Source organism: Cynocephalus volans, chromosome 8, assembly GCF_027409185.1.
Source record: "Cynocephalus volans isolate mCynVol1 chromosome 8, mCynVol1.pri, whole genome shotgun sequence".
NCBI classification, from domain to species: Eukaryota; Metazoa; Chordata; class Mammalia; order Dermoptera; family Cynocephalidae; genus Cynocephalus; species Cynocephalus volans.
The window spans coordinates 9,259,792-9,271,321 of NC_084467.1; the positions used below are offsets into that span (position 1 = coordinate 9,259,792).

General features: G+C 52.8%; 1 protein-coding gene across 1 annotated transcript; it reads left to right on the plus strand.

Moving 5' to 3' along the window:
• Positions 1–623: 623 nt before the first annotated feature.
• DRAXIN (dorsal inhibitory axon guidance protein) lies at positions 624–10,573 on the plus strand. Its single transcript, XM_063103897.1, has 6 exons — positions 624–1,074; positions 3,358–3,548; positions 4,890–4,995; positions 5,403–5,492; positions 7,020–7,109; positions 10,461–10,573. Exons 1-6 carry the CDS (start codon positions 624–626, stop codon positions 10,571–10,573), a joined length of 1,041 nt encoding a protein of 346 aa, XP_062959967.1.
• Positions 10,574–11,530: the final 957 nt, after the last annotated feature.

The window sequence follows — 11,530 nt, forward strand, 5'->3', positions numbered from 1 at the left end:
CTCTGAGCCTTAATTACCACTTCAGAAAAAAGGGCGAAATGATAGAATTCACTTCAGAGACTTATTGAAAGGACTAAGTGGTATAAATTCACACTAAGCATTTAACACAATTCCTGTGTACAGCATGTGCTCAAACGCTATTATACCATTTGTTTGAATCTAGGCTTTGAGTCAAGTTTCGGAGACTAGAGGTATATTTCTGAGCTCTGAGGGACTCAGCTCTGTTCCAGGGGACTTGGCAAAGGACAGAGGTTTGTGCAGGGAAGGAATTCTAGACTAATCTGTTACCTGGATGCTGCTTAAATGATTTAAGCCAGGGGTTCTCAACCTCAGTACTGCCGTCTTTCTGGCCCAGATGATTCTTTCTTGGGGACCTGTCCTGTGCATTGTAGGACGTTTAGCAGTATCCCTGGCCTCCATCCACAAGATGCCAGCAGCACTACCCAGTTCTGACGACTGAAAATGTCTGCAGGTGTTGCCAAATGTCCCCTGGGGGGCAAAGTTCCCCTCCGTCCCTGTAGGGAAAAACTGTGCTGTAATGATGTCACTGAGGGGATTTGGGAGTGGGGCAGCGAGGAGGAGCTGTCCCCTTATAGTGCCACTTTTCTTGCAGGGAGGAGCAAATGGCTGGACCCAGGAGCCACACTGCCCCGATGCTGTTCCCGGTCCTCCTGGTGCTCCTGGAGCTGAGCCTGGCAGGCTCCTTGGCACCTGGAACCCCTGCTCGGAACCTCCCTGAGAATCACATCGACCTCCCAGGCTCAGCGCTGTGGACGCCTCAGGCCAGCCACCACCACCGCCGGGGCCTGGTCAAGAAGGAGCGGGGCCCAGGCATGCCCAGCTGGGCCCAGGATGAGGCTGTGGTCACTGCCACCAGGCAGGCCTCCAGGCTGCCAGGGGCTGGAGGGCTGCTGCCTGGGCAGAGTCCTGCAGGCCTGCTGCTGCACAAGGACCTGCTTCTGGGGCTGGCACTGCCCTACCCCGAGAAAGAGAACCAGTCTCCAGGGTGGGAGAGGGCGAAGAAACGCAGCAGGGAGCACAAGAGACGCAGGGACAGGCTAAAACTGCACCGAGGTAGCTGGAGATTGGGGAGGGGGCGGGGTCCTGCAATGGACAGGTGGGGAAGAGAGGGAAGACGGCTCAGACCCAGAAGGCCAAAGGGACTCCCAGGGTTGGAGGGGGAGGCTGGAGAGAGCGGTCAGTGGTGTGAGGTTCCTAGGAGATCATCCGAAGCCCCAAAGCGGGCATGCAGTGAACACCAGAGGAGGGGAGGGGCCTCACTAAAATCAGAGGCATCTGGTAAGAGGAGGAGGCAGGGAGAGACCCAGGGGTGGGACACGAGAGGAGAAGGATAGGTAGCAAGAGAAGCTCAGTCTTATCAATTGGTCATCCTCCTAAGTCGGAAAGTTCTACCTTGTATCTGACCTAAATCTATCCTACTATAAATACCTCCAAGCATGTTCCTTAATCAACTCTGAAGCACAGAGTGGGGCTAAGAGCATAGACTCTGAAGCTGGATTTGCCCGAGACTAGTTCCTGGCTCTACCACCTACTAGTGGCTCTGGGCAAGTTACCCTTCTGTGCCTTGGTTTCTCCCTCTGCAAAATGAGGATAATGGTCCCATCTATTCTCAGTGCAGATTCAGAGACTTGATTTGTAGAGAGCTTAGAACTCAATGTCAGGACAGCTACAGCAGTAGCTGTCACTAGTTAATTCACAGCTCCTTGTTGATGCTGAATCAGTGACCCAAGGAGAGGTGTCATAGCCCTCTTTCCTGCTTCCGCCGTGTTTCTTTCAGGGATGCTCCCCTCACAGCCCTTCTCACCCTCCCCATGTCCCCTGTGAACTATCTGCCCCCCTCTGGCCCCAGCCTTCCACCCCTTTGCCCATCTAGTCTCTGAACAAACATGCCCCAGCAGCTCCACGCAGACTCTCCTCCCCAGTCTCGCCTGGCCCTGAGCCTTGCCCATGCAGGCACCTCGGCTTCTCAGTTTCTTCATGTGACAAGACTGCCCCTAGGGGCAGGCCGAGTGCCACAAGCATGGTTGGGGTGATGAGGGGGTATTTCATGGCTAGGCAGGTGATGGAACCTCAGCCCCCCTTTTCCTGCAAACAGCTGGGGCTTGCTTTCCTGCCAGGCCTACTGAAACCCGCCCCCCAAGTGGGCAGAATGCAGCCTGGGTCCCTGGCTTCAACTTTCAGCCTCCCACCCCTGCAGGTTGTCTATGTCAGGCTGGGGAGGGGCATGCTGGCCCCATTGGGGACAAGCTAGAGGGCACATGTGGGGCATGGACTCATCTCAGCTCCAGCTCCAGCAGAGCAGCGGGGCCCTCCTAGGAGAGCTGGAACGGTGGGCAAGAGGGGGTGACAGAGGAGGTCTGCAGGCTAGGCCCAGCTCTGCTTACAGCCACCTGCAAAACCTAGGGCTAACTGGACCTCAGTCTCCTTGTCTGCAAAATGAATAGGGTGGAGTCAATGGTCCCAAAGCTCCCTTTCTGCAGGATGGCGTGACCACAACTGACCTTACAGCCAGGTCTTGCCTGAGAAAAATAGGCAAGGATGAGCCCACGCTCTCCAGCGTCTCTCCAAGTCCCTTTATTCATGATCCCCTCCTGACCCTGCAAGCTCTCCCACTCGCACTCATACTACCCCATGCCCATATGTCCTAGAAGCCAGCATCAGTGGCTAAAGCATTGGCTTTGCACTCAAAAAACCTGGGTTTAAATCCAGACTCTGCTGCTCACAAGCTGTGTGTCCTTGGGCAAGTCACCTACCTTCTCTGTGTTGTAGGTTCCCTCCGTGAAGATGAGGCTGAAGGAGCACCCACTTCCCAGAGCTCCTGCAATGGTTAGATGAAATAAAGCTTGTAAAGCAGCTCATCTGGGACAAGGTGGTGGCTACTTATTACCACCCAGGAGCACTCACTTGTGTGTGATGAGCTCTCACCTCCCAGCTTTCTCAAAGGCCTCTGCCCCTTGCAGTGTCTCTCAGCCTCATCACATTGCTCCTTATTCAAACTTCTCCAGGAAGCCTTCCATGGTTAACCCTACTAGTTCACATTTGTTACACTTCATCCCTAGCTGCAGCCCACCAACCTGGACTTGGACTTGGTTGTTCTACAGTAAGAATCCTTGGACCTTCTCCCCAGCAACACCGTGGGTTCATCCAAGACATCTCCCCACCCCTGAGTTTTCACCTCCCCAGGAGGGTGGGCAGCAAGGATGTTGGCTGAACCAAGGGACTGTCACATAGTCCCGGCTGTCCCCTGATTTGCAGCCAAAAATGTGGGTTCTACTATAGGCCGACATGAGGTGTGCCAAGCAGATTAAGCCCCTGTGCTTCCACTCTGTGTCTCAGGCCGAGCCTTGGTCCGAGGTCCCAGCTCCCTGATGAAGAAGACAGAGCCATCTGAAGACCAGGCGCTGGATGCTGCAATGGAGGAATCCTCCACCAGCCTGGCCCCTACCATGCTCTTCCTAACCACCTTTGAAGCTGCACCTGCCACAGAAGAGTCCCTAATCCTGCCCGTCACCTCCCTACAATCCCAGGTAAGGAGCCCCAAAACAGCCTTGGAGCTGGAAGGGTACTTGAGACCATGTCGTGCAAACCCCTCTTAGTACATTTAGGGAAGCTGAGGTACCAAGGCAGGAGGGAGTTGCTGGAGGCCACTGGGCCTCAATTGAAACCCGGTCTCTTGACGGCCATCAGCTGCAGCCCAAGTGGGCACTCCATCCTGAGAAAGGGCTGCACTGTCCAGGAGGAAGTGGTCCTGGGCTCACCCTGGGGACAGCCAAGGGAGCAAGTGCCAGCTCAGCATGCCCATCTCTGCATGGAGGGCAGCAAGGCCCTTGGGGAAGAACTTTATGTACAAAAATGTACAGAAAATAATCATAGTAAGTTTTAAAACCATGTCCCCAGGACCCAGAATTAACAAGAATTAGTTAGCACGTTGACCCATCTGTTTCAGATTTTTTAAAAAGCTACATGGGGAGACAGCAGGTCAGCAAATGTGGCAAAAATGCTCCCCACCAGCAACTCTAGAGGTGGGCGTAGCACTCAACCACATCATTCCTGCACCTCTTCTCTGGCTTTGAAATGTTTTCAAAATAAAATCATTTAAAAGGATCAATAATATATATAATATATGGTACATTTCGTATATGTATAATAAATAATACATACAAAAGAAATAAGAATTTTTAGCAGTAGATCTTTCCTATCCTCTTTCTGGGTCTTGCACCCTTCAGATTCTGAGGAAAGCTGTGGACTGCCTCCCAGGAGTCCATGGTTATCCATATAGCCAAAGGCCTCCGAAGCCTGCCCGTTGATGGCCCAACCCTAGAAGGTGCAGTTACGGCCACATCCTACTGTGCACAGGTGACCGTGTGCAGATTCAGCTGTGGTCTCTAGCCCTCGGCACTCTCCGGGCCACTGGCCGGGATGTAAGTGGGACTGAGCCCAGGCTGTGGCCTCAACGGTGCCGCAAAGAGCTGGTAACTCTGCAGGGGAGAGGAAGGCACGGGGAAGTGAGCAGCTGGGCTACTTCCCATCCCTCCTCATGGGCAACCCTGAGCAAGCAAGACCACCTTCCCAGCCCAGAAGGGGGTCTCCGCCCCTCCTCAGAGGCCCTGCTAGGTAACTCACTGCCTGCATGGCTGCCTCAAGGCATGGTCCCACTAGGGTGGTGGCTGCACGGTGAGGAAGCTGCTCTGCGGCTGCTGGAGCCATCTCGATGTCCTCAGGCTGGGATGCCAGGCTGCCTGGCAGAGGACAAGGTGGCCTCTGAGGAGTCCCTCCTTTGCCTTCTGGCCTTGGAACTCCATATTCTTGCTTCCATCAGTTGGAAAGCTCCAGGTTCCCCCCTCTCCCCTCTTCTTCTGCTGGCACAGCCCAGGCCTGACGGGGAGGTGATGCCCACGCTGGATATGGCTTTGTTCGACTGGACCGATTATGAGGACTTAAAACCTGAAGTCTGGCCCTCTGCAAAGAAGAAAGGTATCTGCCCCATCGCCCCCATGCCTGGGCCCTCTCCCTGACCCCAGCATCTGCTGGAGGGTGGGGGCCCCAGTGAGCCCAGTCTGACCTATAGAGGTGCAAAGGTGGGGTGGGGGTGGGGGGGGTGCGTCAAGTCTAAACTGGAAGTGAAACTCAAAATGGAAACTGCTCTCAAGTGCTTGTTCCATGCCAAACACTTTCCGTGCATCGACTCATTTTAACCTGGGAAAGAAAATCGGTTAGGTCTGTACTACTGTTGACCTGTTTTAGAGAAGAGAAACAAAGCATAGCGAGGTATGGTGTTTTGTCCAAGCCACAGTGGGAGTGGTGGTATGGGCACTCTGACACCTGAGTCTCTGTGTCTTTGCTGGGCATCAGCTTCTGACGACAGATCTTCTTGTCCCCAGAGAAACACCGGGGTAAACTCTCCAGTGATGGTAATGAAACATCCCCAGCTGAAGGGGAGCCGTGCGACCATCACCAAGACTGCATGCCAGGTACCAACCGCATCCACGTTCAAGGCAGCAGGCTGGGAGCTGGGAGGAAACTCGGTGGTGGCGTGGGCAGCTCCCAGGCACTGAGCAGGGCCTGGGGGTCCGTGACCATTTACAGATTTACTGTCATACATTAATTCTTTTCAAACAGTAGTTATGACAACCCGGACAACAAGACACTGTCATCCTCAGTTTTCAGGCAAGGCAACACAGCTAGGAAGTGGCTCCAACCTGGGTCAGCTGGTTCCAAAGCTTCTTTCTTTCTCTCTTCTCTCTTTCTTTCACCGCTGGCCTGTATGGGGATCTGAACTCTTGACCTTGGTTCCAAAGCCCCTTAACCAGGGCCCTACAGTGCCTTGAATCAGGATAATTGTCTCTTAACCTCTTCCTCCTAACACCTGGCAGGGCTTAATGCTGTCCTTGTCCCATCGTGACACCGCTGGGCTTTCTGGGAATGCTTTTGATGACATCCTCACCTGTTCAACAGCTGTCCCCATCAAGACAGTCTAAAAACAAGGGGCCTGATGTTTTGACCAGTGCCCTAAACTGCTGGCCCTTGTTGGGTCAGGAAGGCCCTCTGGGAAACAGACACTGAGGAAGAGTTAGTGCAAGAGGTTTATTTCAGCAGTGAGAGTGGGTGATGCCTGAGAAATGTAAAAAGCAGGACTGGACAGAGAAACCTTCACACTGCGATGTGACATCCCCACCGATGCAGTGGGAGCTCTGAAGCAAAGATTGCCTGTTGGAGAAATGGCCAGACCCTGGTACCGCTGCTGTGCTAGTCATTGGCTGGGGCCGCTTGGGAACAGCATGACATGGGTGGGGGAGGCCCCTGAAGGTGCTAACCGCTGGAGTCCATCAGCTAACTGCTCTCCTTGCCACTGAGTAGCAAGTGTGTCCTGAGGACCCCTCCTTGGAGCCACTATTGTTAAATCAGTTGCCAGAACATTCTATAGACCAGCAACCAAACCAGCAGTTTGGCATTGTATAAGCCAGACCACCAGCTCCCTGATGGGCTGTTTTCTTTCCAAACCATTGTTTTCACCCTAAGCACAGAGAAAAGGCTGCAGTTTGGGCCAACTGCACAGTCACTCCGAGAGCTGGCTCCGTGGCGGGCGAGGCTGCGTTTTGGGCCTGCCTGGGACATCCCTGCAGCTGCTGGGGGCTTCAGTTTCCCCATCTGTCAAAAGAGGACGTTGGCGTCAATGATCCCTGAGACCCCTCCCAGCTCCCAGCTGACTCCACACCTGGCAGCCCCCAACTGTCCCACCTGCTCTCCCCAGGAGGTGACCCCACCCCACCTTCTCTCTTCCCATAATCAATCAATTGCCCATCTGGGGCAGCTGGGGCCTCGGCCATGATATCCATGACCAGACAGGTTCCGTCTGGGAGCCTCACACACCAGATGGCCCACCCTCCCAGGGCACGGCCTGACACAGTGATGATGGATCTCCTGTCCAGTGGGATTGGGTGGCAGGGAGGGGCCGCTCAGCTTGGCTGACCGCGTGTGCGTGCTTGCTGTGTTGGCAGGGACCTGCTGCGACCTGCGGGAGCATCTGTGCACGCCCCACAACCGTGGCCTCAACAACAAGTGCTTCGATGACTGCATGTGTGTGGAAGGTGGGTCCAGACTCCCCTCGGGGAGCAAGAACCATGAAGCCTCCCTCTCTCGAAGCTGGTTCTGCCATGAGTGGGGGGCAAAATTTCCTGGCAGAAGGTGGGTTGAGGGATCTGCGGAGGAGGAGGGTGGGAGAATCCCTCGGGAGCTGACGACGGGAGCAAGATCAGCTTTGCCGGGTGCCTCCCAATCTGCGAACTCATTTAGTCTTGATTCCTGGCATCGTTTCTCAGATTTGCTTTTCTCACCTCTTGAAATACAAGCTGGCGTGATCTCTCACAATCTGGAGGAGGGCAAGGGAGGAGACAGGAGTATATCTCTTTAAACAAGATCCAACCGGAGAAGGCTGGCGCTTTTACACCACAATTCTATCCCAGGGGTGTCATTCCAAGTACGATAAGGGGGTGGGGAGTGTCCCAGGGAAGGACACACTTGGCCAGCTGCCTCTTTAACTCCTCTGAGCTCCCACCTGGCCCAGGTGTACCTGGCTCTGTGCTAAGCACTTTCTCTCCTGTAATCCTCACAACCACCCCCAGAAGGGAGCTATTGTGATCCCCACTTAACAAATAATTGAGCCGAGGCACAGAAAGCTTAAGTGACTTGCCCAAATGTACATAGCTAGAAAAGTGGAGGAATATTTCCAATTTCGTATTCTGAAACATTTCAAATATATACTAAAGTAGTCAGAATCGTATTACAAGCCTCCGTTTCCGATCACTCAGCTTCATTGATTACCAACTCATGGCCAATCTACGTCGTCTCTCTCCCACCCACTTCCTCATTCCAATAGCATGAGGAACTCCTGGGAGTTTACAGATATTTCATCTGTGAATATTTCAGTATATATCGCTAAAAGATAACCACTCTTTAAAAACAAAATGCCAGGGCCAGCCCGTGGCTCACTTGGGAGAGTGCAGTGCTGATAACACCAAGGCCACGGGTTCGGATCCCTACATAGGGATGGCCAGTTAGCTCACTTGGGAGAGTGTGGTGCTGACAACACTAAGTCAAGGGTTAAGAACCCCTTACTGGTCATCTTTTTTTTTAAAAAAAAGGCCAAAAATGAACATAATTACTAAATACCATCCAATATTCAAGCAGCGCTCACATCTCCTGAGAGGGAGAGTTAGGTCTCAGCCCCTCTATTAATCTGAGATACATGTCCCATTTGGCTCACATTACCCTCAAAAGTTATCTGCTGTGGAAGCAATAAAGCTCTTTAGTTCTGACTATTCATTCATCTGGTCAGTTAAGAAATATTTATTGACGGTGGCCAGTTAACTCACTTGGTTAGAGCCGCAGCCTTATAACACCAAGGTCAAGGGTTCGGTTCCCTGGACCGGTCAGCTGCCCATTAAAAGAAATATTTATTGAGTGCCTACTATATGTCAGGTATTGTTCTGGACATCGGGGATCCAGCGGTGGAAAGAACCAGCAAGTTCTGCACCCTCGTTCTAGGGATATGAGCAGAAAAAAAGCAAATAAATGGAAAAGGTGTCTTCAGACAGGAATAAGGACTATAAAGAAAATAATCCAGGGTGAAGCTGGCTTCTGTAAGACAGGTTGCCTGTGCAGGGCTAGGACCCCATCTCACAGAGGAGGAGACTGAGGTGCCAACTGGGCAGGAGGGCACTCAAGTCCACGGGGTCCAGAAAAGCAATAGAGCAGAACCAAAGTCTGTGGCCTTTGGTCCAGCTGAGCCCTGGTGAGGGGGATGTGGGTGGCCCTACTGTCCAGGAATCTTTCCTTCCTCCTTGGGACCCCAGGTGGGAGGGGGCACACACTGCTTTCCAGGCATCTGGAAGATATGTCAGCATCCAAAGCACATTTGCTCATTTCCTCCGATTCCTCTTGCACTAGTTGGTCCCACCAAAATTCTTGTTTCCTCCCTGGATATCAAGCTCCAGGAAAAAATGAAGAATGGAAATCACAGCTTGGCAGCAGCTTGTTAAAGATGGTCCCAGAGGGGGCTGTCACACCATAGGTATCTGGGGGATACCAGGAATTCTTATGGAAATTAAGACTCCTGAGGACTCCTGAGAAATCCTGAAATGTTGAACACAGGGTGCAGGACTGAAATCCAGCAGCCAGCACCAGCCCGGGTTCTGGAGGGTTCCAGAAAGGCTTTTTCTGCAGCTACCAGACACTCCTGCTCATGAATGCCTGCCCCCTCCTGAGTTTCGCTGCTGTCAATTCTAGGCCCTTAAGGCACACACTTCCCAGCTGTCCCTTTACTGTCTTGACAGTGACGTAAATGGCTCTTAAAGCAGAGATATCCTCTCTCGGTGGTCACTCCTAACCTGAAACATGGGGGTTTCTCAGGCTACACTGACATCTTTCCCTCACCATCAGGAGAATGTGACCTTCTGTGGCCTTAAATAAAAAATATGTCTACCCACGTGTTTCAGGGGATGACTTTGACCATGACAGAGAGCACCATAACCACAAAACCTCCCATTAGTGGGCAAGGAGGACCATCCCTACTTTAATTTGGGTGGTCAGGGAAGGTCTCTTTGAGACCTGAAGGCCGAGGGAACCAGCCATGCAAAGAGCTTGGGGAAGGGATTTCTGGTTGAGAGAACAGTAAGTGCAAAGGCCCTGAGGCTGGAAATCGCTAGGTACACCAGGAAAAGCAAGAAGGCTGGGCGTGGCTGGAGTTAGAGAACAAGGAGTGGAGTGGGAGGCAAAGACATCAGACAGGAGGCAAGGTCCAGGTTCCGGAGGGCCTCGTAAGCCAAGGTGAGAAGTTTAGATTTCACGTTAAGTGCAATGGGGAACTATGGGAGGTTTTATAGGAAGGGGCAGAATCTAAGTCACTTTTTAAAAACTTTTAATAAACTCTTTTCTTCCCAATTTTTTTTTACCGTAGACTTTATTTTTCAGAGCAGTTTTAGGTTTACAGAAACATCGCATGGAACGAACAGAGTTTTTATATAGCCTCTTTGCCCCTGCATGCATTTCTCACTATTATTACCTTGCATGAGTGCGGTGCATTTGTTATGGCTGATGAACCAACACTGATACGTTATTACCACTAACTAAAGTCCATAGTTTGCATTAGGGTTCCCTCTTTGTGTTGTACATTCTAGGGTTTTGACAAATGCATGGCTCATGCACCATTGCGGTATCATACAGCATATTCACTGCCCTAAGTGTCCCCTTGTGTTCCATACGTTCATCCCTCTCCCCGATGAGTCTTTTTAAAGCTCGTTCAGGCTGCCTTGCGGAGGATGGGCTGTAGGGCAGAATAAAGGAGGGTGAGAGAGGACCTGGCCCCAGAGGGTGCAGGGGATGGGGGAACAGGAGGGGACTGGCCCGTCGCGCCCCTGATCGCCTTGCCTCGCTTTGCCCAGGACTGCGCTGCTACGCCAAATTCCACCGGAACCGCAGAGTCACGCGGAGGAAGGGGCGCTGCGTGGAGCCCGAGACGGCCAACGGCGACCAGGGATCCTTCATCAACGTCTAGCGGCCCCGCGGGAGGCGCCGCCCCACCGGCCTGGGGACTGAGCCCGGAAGGTTTTGGACAAGCCGGGCAATTTGTTTATAACTAGCAGTGGGAATCAAGTGGGAGACCAGACGACTGAGGCTGCAGGTTCAGACCCAGGACGCTCAGCCCCAGGAGGGGAGCTGCTGGGCGAAACAGCTGCCCCAACCCGGGAGCCGAACAGCAGCGCACCTGCACCTGCACCTGCCCTGCCTGCCGGGACAGTGCCGCCTGCCCGTCCGCCTGTCCGGGCTCCCCGCGATGGCAATGTCGAGAGTGCCCTCTACTGTCCGACGGCAGCACTGCAACAGCCTCAAGTCAAAAACCAAGAGGCTTTGAGAGGGGAAAAGAAATGGAAATTCCAGAGACAGGGAACCCGAGGACAGGAGATGAATACAGAACACCTCCTATGTGCCAGGCCCTGTGCTAAGCTCGGGCATACATCATCTCATTGAATCTCACAAGGACCTTTCAAGTAGGCATGATCACCATTTTACAGGTGAGAAGACCGAGGCACGGCTGAATTTATGACTTCTGTAGGGTCCCAGGTCAAAGCTCCTCAAACCTTAACATGCCTGAGAGTCACCTGGGGATCTAGTTAAAATACAGATTCCTATTTAGTCGGTTCTACATTTCTAATAAGCTCCCAGGGCTGCTGGTCCAGGGACCCCACTGAGAAGAGCTAGGTCCTGAGGAGTAGATGACAGAGGAGGATCTGAACCTGGGCCAAGGTTACCAAGCTCCAAGGCCCATGCTCTTGCCTCTCCACAGCAAGAACTTGTTCCAAGTTCTCCACGGCTTTCTGCAAGAGAGGCACGCTCCCTGTCACTGTGCCTTTCACTGTGGCTGGAATAATTTGACTGTTCTCCGCCTCCCTGAGCAAAGGTGAATCATCTCTTAGGACAAAACGAAATTCCCATTAAGCACCTGCATGCTTGT